The sequence below is a fragment of the Anser anser genome (assembly GCF_964211835.1).
Source record: "Anser anser genome assembly, chromosome: 5".
In the NCBI taxonomy this organism is placed as follows: Eukaryota; Metazoa; Chordata; class Aves; order Anseriformes; family Anatidae; genus Anser; species Anser anser.
This window is the reverse complement of record NC_139725.1, coordinates 28,743,804-28,769,923: the sequence shown is the minus strand read 5'-3', so window position 1 is coordinate 28,769,923 and position 26,120 is coordinate 28,743,804. Positions and strand designations below refer to the sequence as shown.

The 26,120-nt window shown below is 36.9% G+C and overlaps 1 protein-coding gene across 32 annotated transcripts in view; it reads right to left on the bottom strand.

Moving 5' to 3' along the window:
- Positions 1-1,124: 1,124 nt before the first annotated feature.
- GPHN (gephyrin) overlaps positions 1,125-26,120 on the bottom strand; it is a 284,811-nt gene continuing 259,815 nt past the window's right edge. For 17 of the 32 annotated variants that reach the window (XM_083837922.1, XM_083837946.1, XM_083837948.1 and 14 more), the window contains 7 exons: positions 19,750-19,821; positions 9,399-9,486; positions 7,250-7,323; positions 5,958-6,022; positions 4,631-4,734; positions 3,318-3,414; positions 1,125-2,130 (listed from right to left, as the gene is read on the bottom strand). In XM_083837922.1, the coding sequence (XP_083694048.1) occupies positions 1,997-2,130; positions 3,318-3,414; positions 4,631-4,734; positions 5,958-6,022; positions 7,250-7,323; positions 9,399-9,486; positions 19,750-19,821 (634 nt within the window). In that variant the 3' untranslated portion in view covers positions 1,125-1,996. Of the gene's footprint in view, positions 2,131-3,317; positions 3,415-4,630; positions 4,735-5,957; positions 6,023-7,249; positions 7,324-8,675; positions 8,851-9,398; positions 9,487-19,749; positions 19,822-26,120 lie in introns of those variants that run through there. The other 15 variants (XM_083837947.1, XM_083837944.1, XM_083837926.1 and 12 more) reach the window with 3 other exon arrangements.

Below are 26,120 nucleotides of genomic sequence, written 5' to 3'. Positions count from 1 at the left end.
TGCAGATAGGTTTCCTCACATCTCTCTTTTATCTTTCTCTAGCATTTCCAATTGTATGAACAATCTCTCATATTATTGTTACTGATGTCCTCTATAAACTTCCGATTTTTCACTGTATATGCTGCCTACTATTGGCCTGTAATAACCCTGAGCTATGTAATAATCCTTTTGCTTAAAATAGGCCATGTTGTACATTATTTCTCAGAGATGAGTTAAACTTTCCTCTCCCGCTATTGCTGTGGTTTACAATATTGGAACAGTAAATACAGGCATTCATGAATTTAACTTGATGCCATCCTGCCGCTATATAGAGAGACAACAAGTGTGGACATGTAGTCCAGAACAAAGAAATATGATCAGCAAGTTATATTAATATTTTTCTGAAAGATCATTCCCTGGAGTACCTTTGACCATGGTGTATGCCCACCTACCCGCTTTCTACCTTTGTAAAGGCCTGTGCAGGGAGTATTCAGGCTGTTGCAAGGCAAAGAGTTAGGTCTTAAAACCAGCCTCGGGGATGCCTTCTCCAGTTATTGTAGAACTACAACTCTGATCCACTGTGGCTGTCAGGACTTAAACACAATTTTCTGTGTCCTTGTTCCTGGCTAAGTCCTCCAACAATACTATACACAAAAGTTTTGACTTCGTGAATGGAGTTGATGGGACAGCATTTGACCCAAGAACTTCACGAAGCAAGGTGCAATATGGCACTGATATGATTTTAATCACAGATGAAACATGAAATCTGGCAAGGGCTGAACAGTCCCAGTATCAAAAGGAGAACCTCAGAAAAAGAAACTGAAAGCTCTATCAAATTCCACACAAAGCAGCACAAGAGCTGTTTGCAACTGCTACACAATTTAAACAGGAAAAAAAAGTATTTTCCAGCTTTGACTGGTCCAATTGTAAAACCCTCCAAATGCTGCTTCCATTTTGTCCCCTGGGAGATGAGTTTGAGAGAGCTCACTCTGTATTTTCAGTTTGCCTGTGATATACTGTACATTAGGGAAGGCTCTAGATTCTGTTTACTATTTCCCTTCCTTCCTCTCCTCTTCCCCCATCCCAAATACCCTCTTAAAACACTTTTTATTTTTTGTTCAAACAACAAGGCTAAACAGGTGAAATTTTAAATAATGATTGAGGATTTTTTTTATTCATTTAAGTTTCAATATCATTACAGAAAATGTTATGGTACAGAGTTGTTTAACATTAGTTTTATTTCTTTGCTCATTTAATTTCCACACGAATGCTGGTAACACTAATATCTGTACAAGATCAGTCTTTGATTTTTTTTAGTTTTTAGTTCTGTACATTTTTAAATGTATTGGTTAAAAAGGCTGTCAGCACTTAAGGAAGCAATTTTTTGTTTGTTGAAATAAAAGGTATCCAGTTACTGCCCAAGAGTACTGAGCTGGGTGGCTGCCGGGACAAGAGAGATCCCTGAACGCGCAGCGAGGTGAGGAAACCTCGGGGCTTCATTGGGTTCCCAGTGCAGCCACTCCGCTTTTGGCACTGTGCACATCAACACGAGATACAAGATAAAGAACAAGCAGAAGCTCTCTGTGAAGCGGTTATGAAGCATACTGATAAGGGAAATCCAAGTGTTGTCTACGCTAGTATAAATAAGCAGACAGCCTTGTTTTAAGAGCATAAGTAGTTGTATCTTAAAGATGAGAAAAAACACAAGTTCTGCAGGCACCTACTGCTGTCTACTAAAAGCTACCGCTATTAGAACTAGCATTGAACACACAAAGCAATTGCAAGGAAAGGAAAAAGTTGCTTTGATATAATCAGAATAAATTTCTTCATTAAGATTTCTTTTTAAAGATTTTTTTAAAAGGTATTTATTTAAATTCCATTTGAAATATAATTCAAGATGTTGACTATACTGATCAACTTTTATCCAAATCAGAAAAACTAGCTGTGCCGTTGCATATTACAGGATACAGTCAATGATATGTGGACATGCATCAAAGCTTCGCTCCTGCTGGTGACATCATAGCCTTCCAATGACCATGACATCCACCACCTCCCCCTTGTGAAGCTCCACATACTGCTCTGTCTTTGGAGGTAGCATCAACAGTCCATTGGCACTGCGCATACTCATCAGACGACTGCTCATCTGATTCCCTACAGAAGAGTCAGAGAAAAAGCTCAATTAGTTTTTCAGTTAGTTTCAAATGCTGCAACACACCAGGCAGGAAACAAGAGCTGTTCTTACAGATACTCATGTTACTAACTTATTCACAGAGCTGAGATTTAGCTGCTCAAAGGTAGAAAGGAACAGAGAACTATGTAGAGAAATAGTCAGCATCCCATCGTTCTGGTTCTCAAAACACTCATTCCCTTGCTGATTACTTTCCTATCCAGCCTTCCACATTTTTTCCCCTTACGTCTTTATCTGTACTTCATATCTTGTTGTAGTAAATTGCTAATTGCTTTTCTGTTGGAATTTCTACTTCTATCAAAATTACTTTATTTTTCTATTTGTGTATATAGTTCAGATTGTAGAGACCAAAACCAGCACAGTCTAGAATGTTTTTAATATACCAACTCAAAAGAATGGGTTTCTTCAGGACACTGAGCTATACAATATACCCTGGAGATAAACAGTATAGTATTGGTTGTAGTGACAAAAAAATTAAAATGCAGTAGGAACTCATGCCCATTAATTTATTGGTTTTCAAACATTTGGATTGACAGAGAAATCATTCCAGACAGTCTCCTTGCATAAGGAAAGAAGTGGCACATAACAAAACAGAAAAAGCATTCAAATGTACTATTTACCTCAACCGCAGCTGAGTATCCAGAAGCATCCCTAGATGGCAAACAAGACTAATAAAAGTCTTAGTCTGCTATAAGAGAACATATACTGCCACTGATGTTTCTTCTACTTCTCCAGTTCAGCTAGAATCACACATCTTTTATATGAAATGTTTCTAACTCTGCCCCAAGCCGTGTTTGTTTAGTACATGCACAAAGAGTAATGTGCCTGTGAGTACAAGCGAGCATGGATGAGTATTTACAAAAAGGAATGTGCGCATATATGCAAACATACAAGTATGTTTTGTGTATGTATAAAGGCAGCTTATTCTGATAAAGGTTTTAACTTTAAGTTGGTGAGTCATACCACGGCTGAATTTCACTACCATGAATGAATTAAATGACTGAACATGCATGTTCACGTGAGCAAGTCAGTCTGTGTAAGAAAGGTTATATGAAAATACATGTGCATGTGCTTGGTTGTTTTTAAACATGCATGAAGGAATGACGGGACCTGTGAGTATGTCTGTCAGTCTGTGTGGCTGGGCACTAACCTGTACTCTGTGCCCAAGGTAGTGGTTCTTGGTGATGCCAAGTCAGTATGCACCGATGATATTCTGGGCGGGGGTCCAATTTCACATCACATGATAACTGTAGAAGCAGCAAAGAAAGGATGAAAATATCATGCATTAAGATATCACTGTCTAAGATAATGGAATAATCTGTTCAATCTTTTCCCTTAATAATAGTCTTTTAAAAACTTGCATTTCCAGGCCACATGCTGTCTAGTGCAACATCAAAAGCCGTAGGATGTAAAGACTGCAGTATTTAAGGGAAATACAACTATGATATTATAATACCAAAGAGTATGATGGAGTCTGCAAGCATTAAGTGAAATATTGCAAAGCTGTTCTTTTACAGGAATTCAAAGATACTATCTCTCTGGAAAAAAGCTTTATCACTTCTGGTCTCTGGCTTACATTGTGTAAAGCTAAAACTTGTATTCACATTCAAAAACCTGCTAGCCCTGACAAAAGGGAAATGACCAGTCCTTGAAACGAAAAGACACACAAGGTATCACTCACAATGCAATTTAATTGAAGCGTATCGGAAAAGGCATGCAAAAGTGAGTGTTGTGTTTGAGGATCATGTTCCTCAAAACTGGAATGCTACAAATTTCTGTCTGTTTTCCAATACTTTAGACATGAGATAAAGGAAAAAACGGACTGCTGAGGAAGCATGTAAGAGAGACACAAGGGATACCCTGCAAGAGAAATGTCTGTGCATAGACAGGAAGACTAGGAAAACTATAAAAGGTAATCTGTTCTCTGATACCTTCTTTAAAGCAAAAATAGTAGAATAACACATTATAATAATATGCCTTGAATCTATGTTAAACAGAGTTACTATATCCAAAATTTCTTATAAGAGTGGCACGAATAGTTTAAAGGACTTACATTACTTAGAGTGGGGATCATGTAGATTACTTATATAAATAATTCAAGAACAGAAAGGCTTTCAAATTTGCATTTTCTATTGGCAATACAAAATATACCTAACTCTGGTATTTCCAGATTACTCTACATTTTTTATCAGAGGTACATCACAAATGTACTTTTTATACAGCAGAATGTCCTTCCTGCCTGACTGGCAAATGGCTGCCTGTGTACATCTTGCTCCATTACATGGCCATCTCACTCTTACGAATTATGGGACTGAATATGAACCTCTGTTTTCTGTGAACTTCCTTCAACTTTTCAGAATTAGCCTAGTGTTCTGATTCCCCAAACAAGACAGTCTTTCAGAGCTCAAAGAGATGTGTTTCAACAACTTGAGAGACTTTTTAGATACAGGACAAGCTTCTTACCCTGGCTTTGATAATGGTGGGCCGAGGATCCAGGATACCCTGCATTTTCCTCAGTGCAGGAACAACGAAGAGATTGCAGGTGACAACAGCTGACACAGGATTGCCTGTAGGACAAAGAACAGCTGGTAGTGACACCCTTTTTCTTGACTTACTCTGTGAAGGCAATCTCCTATTTTTATAGCAATTGCACCCTAAAGGATTCCAAGGAGCTTTTCATGCTATGTACAGGAAACTTTCCACTTAAGTCTGCAGCAGCATGTGGCAAGTAAAACTGCTCAAAGCTACACTCTCTGGCTAATGTAGTGCTAAATCCTGCTCTGAGCACTACTGCCCCATGTTCCTCAGGCCCTGCCATTTGCTTCTATTCCTCTGCTGCCTTTCTTCTTACATATAGTTTTGTATGCGGCAGGGGCAATGTTTATTGTGCAAAGGCATAGGTCCAAGCTGATCTGGTGCTTGATTCATGATTAGGGTTTCCATGACCTACGGAAGAATAGGTAATATTAAATATCTTTCTATTACCTAACAGATGGCAAAAAGCTTTAGTACAGCTGCTGAGGAGAATTCTACTGACTTACATGGTTTCTGTTGACACACAAAAGAGGTGTTTGACCAACTTCTGTCAAACACTACTTGTCTTACACATCTGGCCTCCCTTATATGACAATTATAAAATATAAAATGTGACAACAGATACTCCATTATGTCTCTCCTGGAAAAACAAACAATCAAACAAAAAAACCCCAACCCTGTACTGCAGCAAGAGAGAGAAATGAGAGAAAAAAGTTGAAGAGTTCTGAACACCACTAGCTTATTAAGAACAGGATTCCTTGTTGTCAGAAATCCATGCAAAGCCAGAGCAGTAAGAATAAAATACATTCCTCCTAACTTAGGAGGACAGATTTATAGCTAGATTCCCAAAGAAATAATTTATTCTGAACTTTCCCATGGCAACCCAGCACGCAGGAGGTGAAGCAATGCTGCCCTCTTTTGGTTCCAAAGTACAAGGATGACAAAACAACCTTCACAGTGATGTTGTGTTCCTTGGCCCTCTGTAGGTCTTGTCTTAACTTTCAGTACTTCAGAGTGGATGCACTGACTTACGTGCACAGAATCTCTATTGGGAAGGTGAAGGGAGCTATGGGAAAAAAAAAAAACACCCCTGCACAGTGTATTTACAAAACCCAAAGAAATTGTTGGATGGAAAAAATTGTGAGGTCTGTACACCAGCACATTCTGAGGACGGAAGCAGGAACACCAGACATGGTATTGTTTCACATCTTGTCAGCTGTGCACAGCAACAAAAGTAATCCACAAAACATCTTACCTGGGAGCGCAAAGATTATTTTTCTTACGCCATCAATATCCAGAGTTGCAAAAGTTGTTGGCAGGCTACGGAAAAGGAAAGCTATTTATGATCTGCACTGGACTTTGACTGAACCTTATTATGCTGTTATTTTTACTATTTAGAAAATAAAACAAATGATGATTTTGCTTCTGGTGACAAACCACCAAAAAGTAGCTGAATTAATAAACAAAAATCTACATTCTGTCTTCATGCACGAAACCAAATAACAAAGAAGTAACACCAAAATTAAACAGTAACAGAGCTGTATTTGCTTTCTATAGATGGCTCTCCATTTTTTTTGGTAAGATTAGTGATTAGTTCCCTTTACTCCCGTGTCTACAGCAGTATTGACAATGGAGCTTTACTGACAATGGAGCAGTACTTCAGAGCAGCAAATGCTATATAGTCTGCAGATGAACAAATTCAGACTTTTGTGACTCGTTATTGGGGCTGTTACAGTTATATAAATACGACAGAAATGTGATGATTCAAGACTGTGGCTAGCAAAGAAAAGGGACTCGTTAAAAGTTTTCTATATACTTATGTTAATATAATCCTTTCAAACATTAGAGATGATACATCATAGGAGCAATGATTAGGTTGAGTTCCTTGGCTTCATCTTGAGCTAACAACTACCATCTAGTCAGCAGTACCTGGAAGATTTGCCACACTTTGATCATTACTGCCTAATTTTCTATCTGCTAGGACTAATCAGTATCATATTTTACCAGGGGATCTTGGTGTTTGATGTTTTTGTTTTAACAGGAACTGTGTGCCAGACCTCCAAATCCATACTATAATAGATAAAACTTTCTAAATTAGTTGCCATTTCATCTTTCTCAATAAATTGTTTGCTTATAGTGGTATGACCTATGTAAATTTTGAAGTGCAGTGAGATGGTTGTTAAACAAAACAGCATTTAAATGTCCCTGTATTTCCCAGGTATTTCATACAAATGTCAGCATCTTAGCTGTGATCACAGTGAAGATTATGGACATGCTTAAAGTATGTTAGTTCCTCCACAAACACCTGATTTGCAGCAGTTGTTGAGAAATATCTGTTAGTGATAAAAAGTAATCTCTCTGTTTAATTTTACCTATAAACATGATAACTAATATGAATAGGATGGACTTTGCTTTTTTCCCATATGTGTCTTCCATGTGGTTTATAATGTATTTGGAAAACTGGAATCTACTGAAGCACTTAGATAGCACTGATATTTGGCCAAATATAGCCTCAATCCATGCTACCTCATTAAAGAGATTTCTTACCCTGGTTTCATAAAAACTCTGCCAAAGTGAATCTGTGCATGCAGATCAATATCCAGCACCTGTTTAAGATAGTCCTGTTTAAATTAAAAAAAGAAAATCAATTAAGTAACATCAAAGTGGCTTATATCATCTAAGTGTTCAAAGCAATTAATTAATATCAAGTGAAGATGAAAGACTTGTTATATCCTGAAAGTGCTATGGTCCAATGGGGAATTTCCAGTATTTGAAAGAAAGTATTTTCAAAAAGAAGGGGTGAAGAACAAACTGATTTTAGGTGCCAAACCTGACTCCACAAAGACATACTAATATATTTACTTAAAAGTCAGCTGCAGCATCGGAATCTTAAGAGGACCCCACAAATACCTATTACTAGAACATTCTTTATGTAAAAGATAGGAAAAAAAACAACCTTTACGATTCAAAGTTAAGCCTTCAAATCATCAAGCTATTTAACTTTTGCCACAGAAGCTATCTAGAGGCAGAGTTAGAGATCTCCTAGTACTTTTGAAATCAAGACTGTAGAAATCATAGTTTTTCAGGATACTGTAATTATTGTAATTTCTTGGGGACATGGTCTAATTCACAGTGTTCAGGTTTAACGGTCCTAAGTTTCTTAGAAAAGAAAAACTGTAGGTGGCTTGTGCATTAGTTCAAGTTAAACACTTCTGCATAAACACAATCGATCCAGTTATTACAAAAATTGGAATTACTTGTTCAGTCTTTACTGAAAATTGCTGTGTTCAAAGATGTAGTATCCTGTCTGTTGTGTTTAGTGAGACTTAAGACACAGGACATAACAATCAACTGTTAAGACAGACTTTAGAAGCAGTAAATCTGAAGCTCCCTTGCAGTTTTCCCATCTCTCTCACTCTCTTGTTCAAATACTTGGAAAGCAGCATTTTTTTTTCAGCCAGGCATGAGTTCTCACTTATTGATTATTGATTGTGTTAACCACATTTTTACTTGCCATTTAATTTTTGGATGCTCAGTTATTTCATTAAACCTGCTAAAAGCTCAGTATTAGAGGTAGAACTGTCAGTGGAATACAGAGCCTATTGACTTTATGCTGTTGCCTAAAATTTGGGCTACAGAGAAGTTAGCCAGAATGCATAAATGCCTGTAAGACCATTCAGCAGTCTAGTCACTTCCTAGAGTTCCCACGTCTGTACAATGTCCCAATTTACTACATTACTACACTCCCAATTTAAAGATCAGCACTTGTCCTTGAGTATTTTTCTACAAATACTGAGGAGAATAATGGAATTGAAAGTAATTGGCACTGGTTTAACTTGTTATCCGTTCCCATGATGTATCCAACAATATGATTTCTACTCAGAAAAGTGACAAAAACAGTACTGATGCTTGTCATCTCCTAATGACTGTCTTTAGTATCTGTTAGTTATAAAAGGAGAGATGTTTGTTTTACCTGCCAAACTCACAGATTCAGCCTGGGATCAAAAAGTAATCTGAGTTTTCCTTCGCATAAGTCATGATTAATAAATGTCCTGCAGGTTCATCTACGCCCCACCAGCATCTTTGTATCCCTATTTTCTTTGATGGTTTTGTCACAGGGATTACCAACAGGAACTCAATCAACAATTCTGTTAATGATTCAAAAGGCAAATATATCAGCTCACTGTGTCTCGTATGTATTGCCTCTGTAGGACTATCAGGTGTAAAATGTGATCAGACTATTTTTGTAACAGATATAGCTCTGGCACACACAGGAAACAGATCTGCTGAGTAAGAAAAAGCTATTTATATACTCAGCTGCTTTTCACAGTACTTGCAAAGTATCTTTATTCTGCCTACATTTCACCTGCTCTAAGAATAGAAAGAAGTCTGTTGTCTTCATGTACTATTAACCAATCACCTTTGTTATCATAACTATACAACTAATTCCTTAAATAAAAAAAAATGCAAATCACTCACATCGAGAATTAGAATCTTCCCTGTTGTACTACATCTACTATAATAAGAACAAAGTAAATGAGGACAGCATTGATGGCTTTTTTCTTACTTAATTCACACAAACAAGTAAGATCCCTTATTAATAAACATTAATACAAAGGCAGAAGCTCTGATGACAGACTCTGGCTTGAAATTCTTATATATATATTTTAGGAAGTCATACTTAAATTTAGCATACCTTTTCCCCCATAGATACGCCTCCTGATGTAATGATCACATCAGCACGACTGATACCCTCATTCAGTGCATTCAGTAAATCATCTGGGCTACAGAAAAGAACAGGCAAGCAGATTAGTGGCATGGAACTATTAAGAGTTACAGCATAAGTAAGCAACTGTGTGCACAAATATAGATGTATATATACACACACACACACTTGAAAAAGTAGATACAACTAGGATAATATCGAGATTTTTTCCCTCCGAAGGCTCCACACTGCTCTGTTCAACTCAAGAATTGAAGTCTCATTAAGTGAACATCACACAGGTTGCCACCTTTCTATCTAAAAGCTTTGCAACAGGAATGGAAGGATGCTTTAGGCTGGGACTGAAGAACACCAACACAAGTCTATAAAAGTGTACCACTTGCACAGTTCATAGCAATACAAATTATGAGTTAGGTGAACCAACAGGGCTATGTAGAGAGACCTGACACATGAAAACTTCTGGCCTCTAAGCAGGCTGCACTACTACCTGTCTGACTTTTTTGATGTGTGCAAAAATGGGGGTAAGGCTCCACTTCAAACTTCCATCAGTGAAAAGTGGGAGTAAATCCTTTGTTTATCTTCTCCGTTAGATGCCATTGCAGCAAAGACAGCTGTACATGCACTTCACCTTGAAAAACCACAATCCATTCTGTTCAAGTGCCTATTTACCTTCATGCGAAACAGTGTATAAGTTGTCGTGTTCCTCCGTAAAAAAGAGTGTAATTGCAAAGGTGAAAGACAGCAACTGAGTATAATTTCAATTTTGGTGTCTTAAATCTCTCTCTTTTTTTTAAGATCTAAACAGGAATTGTAATTTTGAAGTAGCCATCCTCTGCCTAACAGCAGTGTTGATGCTAACACAGAGCTTAAAGGCACACAGTGTCGGGACTCGGTAACACAAATTATACAAGAATACTAAAGGAATCCAAAACAATTTTCAAGACATTAAATGCATACTTTGCATTTAACGTTTGTGAACTGACCAGAGGCTAACCAATTTCTAGGACTGTATGTAATGTTCCTTCAACACTGTCTTTTTCCTTTAAGTATTCTGAAATTTATTTTTATAGGAGGCTGTTCCTTCCCGGAATGCCGTTCAAAGAATTAGCAATAATGCTAGCAACTGTATAAGGGAATTCATCTGGACTACAGGACCTCAGTTAAGTGTTATACTACAATTACAAAACATATTAAAATGGATTATCAAGGCTCCTCATACTGCAAATGGCATGTCGGCTATACTTTGGGAACTTCTGCTATATGTCACTAAAAAATAGAATCCCTGCAGTTATTTTGGGGTTTGAACTGGAAACAGGAAAATCAGAAATACTGTGCAAGTCCTCTTTGACCTTTCAGAGACTAGCAGAATTTGTGTGTTCCAGAAGGACTCAGAAAGAGAAATCCTTTCTTCTGAGAATCCTGTCTTTGCCCATGGCTTGGTGAAATATGACTTAAGCAGCAGTTAGCATTACTTCTTGCTGGGTACATTACATTTTATGTAACACAAGGACAACTGCACTCCCTCAGTGAGTGGATAATTCAGGTGCATGCAACTCTGCACACTCCTCATCTATCCAGCAGAGAGCCGTCCAGTATCCTCCACCCTGGTTGCCTTCCAGGCAGAAAGACTCCAGGACCCTTTCTCCACCATTTCCAGTGACTGATGCAGCATCCTCTTTGGCATCACACAGTGTGGTTAACCTGCACAACTTTTCTGTTTATGTTGGATTACAGCCACTCTTGAGGTTATACTGCTTTGTAAGAGGTAGGCAACAAATTACAGCAGAAAGAAAAGCACATTACTGATGCCACAGCATAGACTGTAAGCAATCAGCTGTAATTAAATATTGCCATGTTTTAATGGAAGCAGTGGCTGTACATACCGTGGTGTGACTCCAAGACTCATGTAAGGTCTTAAGTGGCAAGTTGTTTTATGGTAGTGCGTATCTTGGATACTCTAACTAACCTACAAATGAATGGCTAAACCACATTTTTTTGGGGGGGTGTGGAGGGGAGATTATAAAATGTACAGACTCAAACACAACCATCTCCTTCTTTGTTCTTCAGGAAACAGAGACATTTTCTCAGCTGCCCCTTCTGAAATCTCAGTATCATTTTACTCAAAAAACAGCATGGGTCTTCACTAGTTTTGAAGGCTAGAAGAAAAAAACAAGTCTGCTGTTGGCTATAGTTGTGTCTTCTTCAGAACCAATTGTTTCATATTGATGGTCTAAGAAGCAACTTGCATGCAGTAAGATATTGCTTAAGATTATTATAATTTGTAACAGAAGTTGCTCAGCATCTAAGTCTTCCTTAATACTTGCGAACAAGGGTGCAGGCTGGAATGCCCCAAGGAACACGTATTCATTACACAGGTGGATATAAGCCTTGCTGAAGCGCGATGACAGATGTTCATGCCATTATTCTTAGGCTAAGACTGCTTTCAGTACAGTTTCCTCATTATGTTGCGATGCAGGTGAGGATCTTATCTGGAGCTTGCTTCAGGCTGTTTCATTTTATCTTGCTCAATTATTTAAAGGTTATTCATAGGCAGCAAGACCACTTGTCTGAGGAGATTCTAATTCTGGATTATGAAGCGTGCTTGCTTTTGGTTGTGGTTTGAGAATAATGGAAGGAACAGTAAAAAGCAAACAAGTCTATATATAACTACTGTTAAATAGAATGGAAGTGCTCTTATTTATATACTGAAAATATTTATTTTATATACTAAATATATATTTTTATAAAATATAGTATTTCTTGCCAAAGGAAAAAACAAAACAAAACAAAATAAACCCAGTCTCAGAACAGGTGAGGGCTCAATTCACAACTTTGTTTACGACAGTAGCATACCACTGAAGGTAGTTCATCATGGAGTTTTTTTTATTACATGCCATGTAAAAAGATTAAGATTACTGAACTTGGTGTGTTTTTTAGCATTTCCAGTAGAATGCCTTGCATAATATATCATTTTTTTTAACATCTTTATAATGGAAAATATTTAAAAATTCTATTGCTAAAATTTTCAACCAATAGCACTGCATATCCTCTTCAGTTAGTTGCAAAATGAATTGAATTCCTCCAAATGAAAGATATGACAGAAACATAATAATAAACTGAATGATTACACTAGTTTTGCTTTCATTCTGAAGGAAAGATTTACTGGATTTCCTCACTTGTCTTTGTAGCAGGCTTCTTTCTTTTGCCATATTTGGCATACTTTTTGTCACTCAAGTCTATCTAACCTTCTTTATATCCTAATCGAAGCTGGTAGTTTCACTTCTGCAGTTAATACAAGACACTCTAATGACAGGAGTCACCTGCTGTAATGTTCAATCAACATCGCGGCAAACATTTCCATTGTCTTTAGTGGAGTTCATGCAGAGTTATCACTCAGATTGCACATTAACAAATATTTGATATAAATATAATCAGATAACAAGATATTAATTCTCTTTTCATTTATTGCATAAAAATGAGCAGCTTCTCCTTTGGATTCACATAGAAATTGAATAAATAACTTAAGACTATTAACTTCTGGAAGAACAGACAAAATAATTTTGGCATCTGAGCATAATAAGACAAGATCATTCTAATGGGCCTGTGACAAATCACTGTGAAGCTGAGAAGTGACACTCATGTCTGAGCAGGTACAGATCAGAAGCTTTCTTCTGAAACCCTGGCAATTGCTAGGGGCAGGATACTGGATTAGCTAGACTAATGGTCTCATTTACTAGAATAAATCCTTAAAAATGTCTTCCAAAAGTGCTATTGGATTTTTTATTTATTTTTATTTTCTTTTGTGTGTGGACAGGACTGTACCAGGTGCTCAAATATAATAGTGAATGCCTTAATCAATGTAAAGGAGATTTTGATGGGAAGTCTCATTTCCAGATAGCAAAACTATTCTGTATCATTTGGTGATTTTCAAAGTCAGTGTGACACTGTGCAAGAGAAGAGAGCGTGCTTTTCTTACATGCTGGAATTGATAATTGATTAAAGAAACTATATACAGAACTCTCTGCATACTTCGGATTACATCCCAGCATCTTCTGTGAATACAATGAAAAAAATCTGTTCTATAAAGATCACATGAAGTTTACGAAACTATTCATACAGGTAAGGACAAATCCAAACTTTCTCTCAAAAAAGAAAGAAATCTCCATTTACAGCAGGTTGTGTCTGCACAAGTGTATGTGTATTGTACTTACATTTTTAAAGATGCAGACATAAAGCTTTATATAAAGAGCCCATGTACTTTTATGTATATCTTAATACTCTCAACTAATTACACCAGCCTGATAAACAGAACATCTATTTTACCACCTCAATTTCCTGATCTTTATTTAGTTTTATGAAACAGAAAGCATACTACAATCTGGAAATTAGTTGGAGGATATCTGTTGTATAGTGTCAGCAGCATGTGTACAATCCAGTAAGCATATGCATGTCATTTCAGTTGACATGCCATTTGATTTCATTAATTTGAAGAGAGCCTTTGCAGGATGGCAGTGTACCAGAATAGGAACACCTTCTATATTCATGAAAAAATCTGATTATCAAAGCTGTTTTGTGGAAAACTGTTATGCAGCACTTGATTGCTGATCTGTCACCAAACTGAAAAGATATACAAGAGCTTAAGAGCTTGAACAAGAAAATGATACAAGCCTCATTAAAATAGTCATCAACTATGTAAAAGGTTTTTTTCCCTTCTCTCTATCAAAAAATAGCTACAGTGCAGTCAGGACCAAAGAATTCTCTGCTTAAAGTGCCACTTTTAAGTACCTTAAATTACAGTATAGTTTTCCAAATAAAATCAATGTTTGTTAATTAATTTCTGTTGATCCTATTGTTTTGATTTACTGTCATGAATTATAAATCTGTCAACCTCATCTGTGATACAACCCTTAACACCATCAATTTGAGCTATGGGCAACTGAACTCACTACAAGACTCACTACAAGAAGGACATCGAGGTGCTGGAGCATATCCAAAGAAGGGCCACAAAGTTGGTGAAGGGTCTAGAGAACAAGCCTATGAGGAGCGGCTGAGGGAGTTGGAGGTGTTTAGCGTGGAGAAGAGAAGTCTCAGGGGAGACTTTATTGTACTTTATAGTTACCCTAAAGGCGGTTGTAGCGAGGTAGGCATCGGGCTCTTCTCCCAAGCACTGAGTGATAAGATGAGGGGAAATGGCCTCAGGTTGTGCCAGGGGAAGTTTAGGTTCGATGTTAGGAGAAATTTCTTTATGGAAAAGGTTGTGCAGCACAGGAGTAGGCTGCCCAGGGCAGTGGTTGAGTCACCATCCCTGGAGGTCTTCAAGAAACACGTAGATGTAGAACTTAGTAGCGCGATTTAGTGGTGGACATTAGTACTGGGTTAAAGGTTGAACTAGATGATCTTACAGGTCTTTTCTGACCTGACTGATTCTATGATTCTATGAACTGTTCAGTTATATCATTTAATTCAGAAAACAAATAACAACAGATCGTGAGCTGCACGACCTACCCCTCAGTAGTAAAATGTGTGATCCCTGTAAAACTGAACTGGGACATTTAGTTACGACTGACTTATCAATACATTGTCACAGTGCAGAATCTGTAGTTCATTCCAGATTTCTAGGACCATTTCCACCAAGTTCTTGCCATAGCTGTCTCATTTGTTCAAAACAATCTCATTATCTGACAGTCATTTTCAGTCCTTGTTGTCCTTTGCCATATACAGCTACTACTGTTGAATGACTAATAGAAATTCTTTTGATAGTAATATTCTTCTACATGGCAGCCCAGGCTTTTATAAACCCAGATTATTTTTGGAAAACTACTTTTGGAAAACTACTTTTTAAATTGGTGCATGCAAAACATCACATTTAGCACCTTAAACCTCAGTGCTTTACAAATATATTGGGCATAAATACAGAAAGATACGCATGCATCATAATGTGCCAGATGCATCCAGAAGTGCCTTATGTGAGTAAAAAGCAGAGCTGGATAACCTTTCTTGTCTACTGTTTTACTTCATTGGAAAATGTCTTATACATTTCAATTACATGCTGAAATGGGTACCCCTTCAAACATGACTCCTCACAGACTCAGAGGATCTATAGATTCCTGCACACATAGTGAAAACAGAGGTGCTAGCAGTGGCTCTACACTAATCACATTGAAGACCAGAAGTAGATCAGCTGCTCCTCTAAACTACAGCAGTTGACGGCAAACTTTGAAAGTCTATGTGCCATCATCTGCAGGTACCTAGAGTGTAGCATTTTATGGTCGCTTCCATGTGGAACACTGGCTTGTGCTGGTTTTGCATCTTCTGACGCCTAATTTCAGTTAAACAGATCTCCCAGAAGAAGAAAAAATTTAACAAAACTACAAGGACCTGCTAGAAATTTTCCTCGTGTGAAAAGATCCTGATAGTTTCTACTTCCACCTCAGAAAAAAAGAAAAAGAAAAGGAAAAACAACAAAGAATTTAATAAACGAGAACTTTCATCAAAAAGCCAAGAGTACTTACTGTACTCAGACAGAGATCTCATCAAGCGCAATGACATTTCCATTTGAAGAAAGACAGGATATGGATTTGATCCTTTTTGATTAACTCATTTTTCTTCTTGTGCTCATTCAGTTGAGGTGACAGATTTCAAAATGAAGAGATGGATGCAGCTGGGCATAAAGACAAAGTCTGTCACGCACTTCTCACCTCATGGCTGAGACGAATATTTTGCATATCAGTAATTTGCAGGATGCGGAATAGTGAATAGATGCCCCATAAGGTTTAGCTAACTAAAGCCAACTTCCGTAGAGTATATTTTGAAGGTAATAGGAACTCTGTGTTTTGACTAGTATGGTTTTCTAAAGTAGAAACTGATTCAACTTTGATGATGTATGTAAGAACATATGGGCACTCTTCTTAAACTGTATTTGTTTCAAAATTCTCTACTGTATTCCATCATGTTCTCATAATGTTTCTTCCTTCTACCTTCTGTGGTATTCCCCTGGATCACTTTGAACAGATGCAACATGTTTTTCCTAAGAATATAGGCCAGCTTGTGAGGAAAGCTGCAATAATTACCGTAGCATTTGGCTTGTTTAACATGAGTACGCAAGCTTTGTTTATCTGATAGCAACATAAAAAGAACCCGTCTTTTTTACTTTTTGCTGTTCCTTTAATTGATGCTGCTGCAAATAAGAACACTATTTTCCAGAGTAATCTTTTTCATGTATAATCTATGAACTCAAAAAGACTTTGCTTAGAGGTGTTCAACTCTCATTCAAGTTACCATGAGATCTGTCCAATGTCTTAAACTTCACATCTGGGTGACAATGTACTCCACTGTTTTTATGGACTGTTTCAGAAGACTCCCACTCATATATGTAACAGAATGACAAAAGACAAGAGATGGTAAGAACAGAGATAGCAGTGGGAATGCAACAGGAAAAGCTCCCATGTTGTAGCAGCCAGGTGCTTTATGTACTGTGGAGTACATTCCTATATGATGCCATTACATCATTGATGGTTGGCTCTGTATCCCATTCTTGTCTGCTGCTTGTGTACATTCATTCATCTGCAATCATTTGCTTGTGAATTACTGTGATATTTTTCATCAAGACTGAAAGTACAGGAACAAACTTTTGATAGTAGGTTCTGGTCTTCAGGTGCTGTGCCATTGTATACCACTGAGCACTTTGGTGTTGTTGCTGGTAGAACACTGTCTTGGAGTAAACTTAAGTGTTAAAGGATTCCTTTTTTTTAGGGTGACTGGTTCTGGATGATTATTTCCCCAGTGTCTGGAGACAAAAGCACGATGCTTAGATGCTTGTAACAGTACCAATATCCAATCTAAATCCAGACTAGCATGCATCTGCTTAAAGAAAGGAGGAGTCTGAGAACTGCTGATTTCCATTAATCAATAAATTTTCCCCGGCTATTTTATTGGTTGAGGACAATGAACCTTAGAGATTCAATTCCAATACCTACCAGAAATCCATTATATTTTCCGGAAAGTTGGATGGGATTTCAATACTAAATATAGTAGCTTCTATTTTATCTTCCTTCTTAGTCTATATGGATTCACTGAAAAGTTTTTTTACTTTTGGAGTGGAAAATATTCCACAATTGTAATTGTAGTTGGGTTGAACTAATATGATTGAAGATTACACCACACAGTACAATAATCAATGCCAAAGACATTGCTCATCAGCAAAGATGACAGTGCATTCGTGAGTCTGAAGAGTAAATATGGTTCTGCTGGTTAGTTCTCTCTCTGAGAACTTATGGAATATGAGAAATGGCTTATACAGACATCACTGAAAGTAGAATATTGCAACTGATGTAACTAGTACTAGGTGCTTATAGAAAGCAGACAGTATTACAAAATCTGGCACGTGGTGTCATGGCATAGTTATCGTGGAATTTCTTACCTTATTAACATTTTGCTTTAGCTTCAATTTTAAGTAAGAATTCAAGAGCTAAATTCTGTAAATTAGTGTAATTGCTCTTGAACTACAGTAGGCATGTCTCTGTGATAGGTAGAAATGCAGTCCCTAAATGCAGTGCCTCAAAATGAAGGCTTTCTCTGAAAAACACAACCTTTGACAGAAACATGACTTAGTCATGTGAAAAAATGTCTGTCTCCAGAAGAAAACTGACCTGGCAGCCACAGGTCAGAGAAAATAGGAAAGTGCCTTCAAAAATTTTTTCTTGTTACTGGCTATATCTTAATAGTTTTTGTTTTGTTTGTTTTATTTTAAGAAAATGTCATAAAATAAAAAATACTAAAACATAATACAAATTCTACATGAAGAGTAAATTACAGCTTATGAGAACTAAGTGAAAAGAAGGAACAGAAGAGAAACTTATCTTGTTTCAGGTGAGCCAGTCACTTTTTTTAACAGCTGATAATCAATGGAAGAAACTAGAACTTCATTTGTATCTGTAATACTTGGCTATATTCTTTCAAGCACAAAGATGTTTTTCATGTAAGAAAATACTCATGGTGTTTTCTCCAGCTCCAGAAGCAGAAGCGTTTTTTCATTTCTCCTGTTACAGGTAGCAGGGCTTTACACTACCAGCTCTTTTTGTTGGTGTTTGCCCTAGCACGGCTTACAAATACCCAAAGGCTCTTTTAATATGTGTCCTCCAGATTTAAGTTGTTAGTAATGATATGTGATTAGACTCGTATGAGGAATTTCAAGTTGATCAGCTCCTGCTAGATTCCAGTTTCCAAGCAACTTCTGATAAAGGCAGACAATCTACATCATGTTCTTCACATTTAATTAAAATGTTTTAAAGACTGCAGATGCTTGTAAGCTAATTGCAGTTAAGTTTTTTGAGATGTGTAGAATATCGCATAAGATTCTAGTGGGCTGTTCTTTAGTCAATTTAATGAGGAAGATCTAGATTTATGACAATCTGGCTTCAGCAGGAATAACCAATTGCTAAACAAGAACGAGTCTTTTGAAGGCTAAGGATATGACAGATTGATTCAGTAATGAGCACAGAAGCTTGTTTTTCTAGTATGCAAAGCAAACGTTAAAATATAATTCAATCTTGCAACCTTCTGCTATAAAAATAGGCTCATTAACCTCACTGAGAGTCCTTACATGCTTGAAGTTTTCAGGTACTAGCTTTTAATAGGTTTTTCATTATTTTTCTGTCCATTTTTAATTCCCACAAGAATCAAACTATACAAACTATTTTTTGTTTTTGTTAATGGAGAAATTTACAAATAGCTTATTTCCCTTTTGTTACTACTCCTGCCCCTTTGACCTGCCTGTGATAGGAAATAAGTACATACATATATATATATATATATGTAAGGAGATAGTGTATGTGTATTTTTGGGGAAAAAAAAAGCATAGTGGACTGTTTAGAGATTTCACGAACATTCCAGTTAGCCTGCTTTAGAGATGATCAGCATGGTAATGGAAAAATAAGTATGCATAAAAATAAGTTATGAAGAGTCATAACAGTGGCTTCCCTAGAGGTGTACTCCACTACTACCTACAAGCAGGTGTATTCCTATTTTGCTCTATTTTGAAAGGCGAAAAAATTTGAAGGATAAAGGCATTCCCTGCTACTGATGAGTAATGTAATCTCTCATGCTTTTAACAGAACTTTAATTCTATCAGCATTGTGGAGCCATATATGCCTATAGTGCACTGTGCATAAGCATTTGACGGACAGAATAAAATACCATTTGCTTCTCTGTGGCAACCATTGGTAGAATCGGTGCTCAAAGCTCTGCACTGACAGACACCTAGTCGAGCCTGCCTGTGAGCATGCATGTGCCTCCATGTCCCAAGTGTTTTAAAAACGGTGCTCACCAATCTGGTAGGCCTGTCTCCGCAGTGTTCTGGAAGCTCTGTGTCCCTTCTTCTTTAAAAACATCTGGCTTCCTGAGGGTAAAGGAAGCAGAAGGGGTATAATAAAGAGCCAGGGAAGGAGAGAGGCTCCTGGGGTGAACGGAATGCTCTCTGCCTGGCTGTGTCCCCCTTGGTGGCTCCGAATATTCAAAACAGTCATGGGAAATGCTTCATCCCTGAGAGGCCAGCCAACGGAGAGAAAGGGGTGTAAGGGAACACCACAGTTCTGCTATAGGTTGGACAGGCTTCTCACAAGGATGAAGAGCTAAGTTACAGGAGAAGTTGGGCTCAACTGGGCATGCCAACACAGTGTAGTTCATCTTTACTTGCAGAATCTAAGGAGATATTTCTTTACTCTTGATTTCCAGACAAAGCAAAATGAAACATTGGAAGGAAGACCACAGCTAATGGGAAACTATTTGGAGAAGGCCCCTGTTAAAACATTTTACTCACCCCTGCTTAAAATATAAAATAGGGGGAAGAAAATTTGGGGCAAACAAATCTATAGTGTATTGTGGTATACTAAATTACAATGCAAAGAACTTTCTGGCTTCCTATAAAGGAAATGGTTCTCAGGGCACATTAAATGTCACTTTCTTGACTACAAGGGACAAAAGGCTATATTTATACTATTTTTACAATTTCCTGGTCAATGCCTCTTCATTAACGAGAAGCTCCACATCCAGCTACTCTGCTCCAAGAGGCAGGATTAGAAAAAATGTCACAAATTGAAATAGTTACTGCTATTAGGACCATATTTAAAATAATTAATGTTTTGCTACGAATTTCTATTTTATGAAGAGAGCATTTCCTTATACATATACTTCTTCCAAGTCAGTTTGACTGAGAAGAAATCATTTTTAGATAGTGTCCTTTGTAACAGCAATATGAAGTAACATGAAATCTATGTTTTGTTCTCTCTAGATAATAGACAAATACCTTTTATATGCTTTAGGTAGTAAAAGACTTTACTTTGATTTTTCCTCTAATTGTCTTAAAATGTAAGACAAGTAAATGTAAAATGTAAAAAAATCTTCATTTGACATGAAGATTTATGAATGTCTCTTTTAAAAAAATGAAAATAAGATGTTCAAGATGAAATGCACCCGATGATGAAAAGTCATTGTGCAGCTCTTGAGTCCTTTCTTCTGTTCAGCTGAGCATCAACAATAGCAACTTCCCCCAGTTCTCAAACCAGGCTCAGTTGATCCTGCACATAGCAGCTGCAGTCTGTCATTTCAAAGATCATTTCTGGGCAAACACAGATCCTTTCTGAGTTAGGAATGTGAGAAGACTGGGCCAATATGATTGTACAATGTTATACTGTTATAGATACACACCAACATTACTAACATGAAATCTAAAATCCTTTTTTATCACCTTGTAAATCCACACCTGGTTTCTCCTCAGAGGTCACCACAGAAAGGGTCAGTCAGATCCAATGCTTGCTAATGCTGTTTGGCAGTCATGGGAAAATATTAAAACTATTCAGGTCATAAGTTTAGATGTCAGTCTGTTTCTGACAGATTTCCTAAGATTGCCATTTTCTGAAATAGCCTCATTTCCTCGTTTGTTCTTCAGAGAACAAAGTCAGTCTCTGATTCTTGATATAGGGTCACTGTGTCTCAGGAAGTGACATACAAAAGACTTTCATATTTCATAAGCAATCTCAGCTTCTGCTTTAATCATCATTACGGTCAGCAGTTTCAAACATTGAGAATTTTTTCTGGAAAGCTGCTAAACTCTATGTAATACTCAGGCTCTCACAATGATCTTCTACAAGGCCAACTGAAACTACAGATGTGCCCAAATGACATTATGAATTCAAATTGTTTTTTATTTTTCTCCAACAAATACATTTACAGATTCCCTCCATTTGTAAATGTAGGAGAATTTTCATAGCATTTTGACCTCCTTATTTATTTGCTGTTCAGTGTCATGCTCTACTTCTGGGTGGTGACTCTAGAAATGCCAATTCAGAAATAAGTCCATGACTGTTGAGGACAAATATGAGAATGACACACAGTTATGCATTAGCCTCACACCAGACATTTTACCCCGTTATGTGTCACACTATATAGCTTTATACCAGTACAGAAGACCCCCTGGGACTTGCACTACCTGTTTTCTGAACTTCTTTTTCTTTTTTCACCTCTAGTTTGGCTGAGATGTTTCTTTGTGCTTCCAGATTCAAGTATGTGCATTAGAAGAGATGACTTGTCACATATTACAATCTATCTGAGTTTGCCCTAATGATTATTGAGATTTGTGACAGACATTAAACATTTATGCTTGAAAGAGTTTTGGAAGGGCATGATGAAAGAGAAGACCTCCCTATATGAACTACCTTCAAACCACTACCCAGTGTCCCTAGATTCATTAGGCTATGACCACCCTTTGTAACACCATCGTTGTTTGAGCAGATCTAGAACTGGAGCCAATTCAGCAAAAACTAATATTGTAATACTTGACTTCCTGCCTTTCCTATAACAGAGCTTTTCTTGCAGTTATTTGTTAAATGATATTAGTAATTATATTTCATTAGTAATTATAATTCTGCTCAATGTGTATTTGATTGTAGCCAAGTTGGGCATTAAACTGGTGCAGGGCATTAAACTGGTGCAGGGCATTAAACTGGTGCAGGGAAGAGGCTAGGATTCTGTCTGAATTCTGCCTATAGCTCATATTCTAACTCATATAATGATTGATATATGTTAAGCTGATACTGCATGCAGAATTTTCTGCCTCCACTCCAGATGTTCCATCTGGATTATAATACTGGTAATTACATGCAACCCACACAACTACAAAAGATTTAAACCTCTTTTTGGACGGCAAATATTAAATTCAAGCAGGCTAAATCCTTGAATGAGTCAGGTCTTAGTATCCCTTTGAATATATGGAGACATTTTCAAAACCTCTATTCTAGGGATATCATACAGTAATGTCACAACAGCAAGGGTGATTTTTAATGGGTTTACCTGTCACTTAGGAGCTTTATGTTAACCGATACGTCATAAGACAGAGGCATATAAATGAGAAAGCAATCACTTCTAACGCAGAAGAGCTCTCATACGCTTATTTATCACACAACATACAAGAAAGTTAAAATGCTGCTGATTTTGTAACTATTCTGATCAATTTTCAAAGCAACTGAGCAGATAATGTGAATTTCCTAAATTTCTCTCCTGAAGGAAGAAGAAATTCTTTCTGTCTCTATTGTGCAATCAGAAGCTCATAAATGAAAATGCAGCTGGAAGCAGCTAATGGTATTAATGTGTCTCTGAGAAAAAATGATAAGCAAATTAGAAAACAGGGAAAAGAATGCAGAGAAGAGAAAAATGCACTCAAACAAAGGTAAAAGCAGATGAGGAAACTGAATTAATTATATATGTGATCAAAATTTTTCATCAAGTTTAATAAAAGAGTCTCCTATAAAAGGAAAACTGTCAAAATGGAAGATGACTTTCTAAACAGAACGCTCACTCTATAGCAGATTTTGCTAAGGCTAAACGTTATAGCTTTAAATAACCATTGGATACAAAGAACATCACAAATGAAATCAACAGACACAAAAATATCCTGATAATTAGGTTAATTGAGTTCTATAGCTCAGAACAGAGATGTAACTTTTGTTTTGATCAATGGCTTCCAAAGAAGCATCTAATTTCACAGACTATAAGCAAAGGAAATGAAATTAGAAGCCTTTTTTACTTAGTCTTGCTACATGAAAAAACTGACAAAAGTATATTGGAGTGCCAGTTTTAACTGGTCAGCTGTCTTTGTAATTTTTTAGCAAGCGATTCTGTGATTCAGACAAATTCTAACACGAAGGACAACATCAGAAGGGTTCTTCCCTTCCTGGCTTTGCATGTATTTCTGTAGTATTGGAGTAGTTCTGGAGGAATATCCTTCATTTCTACCTCAGAGATGTGTGCTTTTCAGATTGCTTGTTTTTATACAGACTGCTTTATTTTTTTTTGTACTAAGAACACAGAGAAAATCTTGTCTTTTAGCTAGCCATAGCTTCAGCCCTATAGCATTTTCCAGGTCTGTTCTTTTCTCCTATTACTTGCTTCTAGTATTTTTAACTACAGATTCTCTCTATGTATTTTGGATTTACTTTTTAAAATTTTGAATATCAAGTCCGATACAGTTTCTGAGAATGGAAACAACAACAATCTCAGAAATTATTAAAATGGTCCAAAATAAGTAAAATACTAGTTTCTGTTGAGAATACAAATATAGAAGTAAAACGTGAGTGGCCATTTAAAACATAACAACATAAAATTCATATGCAAAGACATTTTTAAAGTGCACCTAACTACTCTGCAGCCACCCACAGAGCTTCCACGCTCCTCCATCCTTTCACATTCTCTGCTGGAACGTGTCCTTGTATAGCACAGTCCCGGGCTTTGAAGCATCTGTCACTGTGTTCACGCCTCAGCTGGACACGCTATTTTCTTACATAAATACCTCTGAGTGACTCATATGCTGACGACATGAGTTACAGGAACCTCTAACCTTGTCTTCACAAATACTACCCTAAAACAATTTTCACTCTTGAGTATTAGCTCCTTATGTGTGACTGAAAGAATTTCCAAGCTCGTTAGAAAAGTTGACCTGTTATAACAATAGTAATATTCAACTGCACTCCCTATTAACTGTTCTCTCAAACTCCAGTCAATGGAACTCCAGTGAAATGGCAGGAAGTGCCACTCCCAGTAAAATGTAAAAATTTACTCAATGTAAAATGTATAAGCAAAAAGAAGTAGGAAAAAAGAGAAAAAAATGCAAGCCCAAAATGTGAAATACAGGAAACGGAGAATTATGTCACAGTGAGGTCTTTGAAGAAACAACTACAAATTTTTAATTTTCCCTTCTGAAAAGTATTGTTTGCTAGTATTTTCACTGCAACTGTTCTATATGTATTGCAGGGATATAGTCTTCCTCTTTTTCACCATGAATATATATACATATGTACATAGGTACAAAATAAACTGCACATATATATGAACACACACAAACATAATCTATGGTTTAACTCCAGTAAACCATTTAACAGACACTAAACGCTCATTCATCTTTTCTACAAGCATGCTAAGCAAAACATCAAAATTGTACCTTTCATAAGATCACTGGTAAAAATCTTGCATTTTTTCAAGTGCCATGGTACTCCATCAAAGCAGTCATGTTAGTCAGAAAGATATATACTGAAATATCCACAGGGACAACATTATCCCAGTAACTTTACTACATAATGAGATAATACTGATTATCAAACTAATTTACACAACCAGATTTTTCCTTTGACTGAAACAGAACTTCAGATGCATTTTGTTGTAAATACATGAATTGGGCATGTAAATATGAAAGAAAAAAAAAGACTGAAGATAAGATGCTGGTATCAGGTGGTGAAGATTTTTGTCTAAGTCAACAGTATCAAATTATTCTTTCAAAACTACTGTGAAGTACAAAATCACTCTAGAATTGGAGGCTCACTACTTCTGATCTATAAACTAAAGTAACTATGTCTGCAGAAATGACTCCCCAAGCACGAAAGTGAAAGCTTGAAAAGAATCTCTTATCACCCTTGCCAAGGTAATACTGTCTTGAGACACAGAGAACGTTTTAATAGGGAGAATTCAAAAGTTGTCAACCTCAAAACTGAAAGCAAAGCTGCAGACACTTGTTTACCTTTGACTGATATATATGTTTGCTGTCTGCTTTTCAGCTAGCATCCAAGAAGTAAAAAAGGGTTGCAAAACATACTTATGCCAGAAAAGTAAAAAATTTACTTGGGTCTTAAATCTCACTAAAATTACTTGTATTTATTACTGAGAGCTTTCAAGGTTAATCATCTTCACAGACACTCTACGCCCATGGATCTCCACGGTTTCAGGATGTAGGAGGTTATAGAAAAACTTTCTGAAGGCAATGAAGTAAAAGGCTATAGTTTTGCATGATGACCCTAAATTAGACTTAAATTAGTGCCATTTGATGGCGCTACCTTCACAGCAAATTTGAGACTATACGTATTTGGTTAGGGCAAGGCAATAAAGACTATAAAGAACAAGCAAACTTTATACTCCGTCAGAGGGGCTACCACAAAGATGTTCAGGGAAAGCATCTTTTCCATTGAATTAACCCATTGTTAAAGTAGCTTCTTCTTAGTGCTTTGATGACAGTAACTACTATTTGTTCAGACAGGTGGAAAAAATTTCCAACTCCAATATTTTGTTGGGAAAAAAGCCTGCTGGCCCTACTTTTATGTAGCAGTGATTCACAGGTGTTGACTATGACTAAGAGCTTTTTTCGTGGCTGTCTCCTTT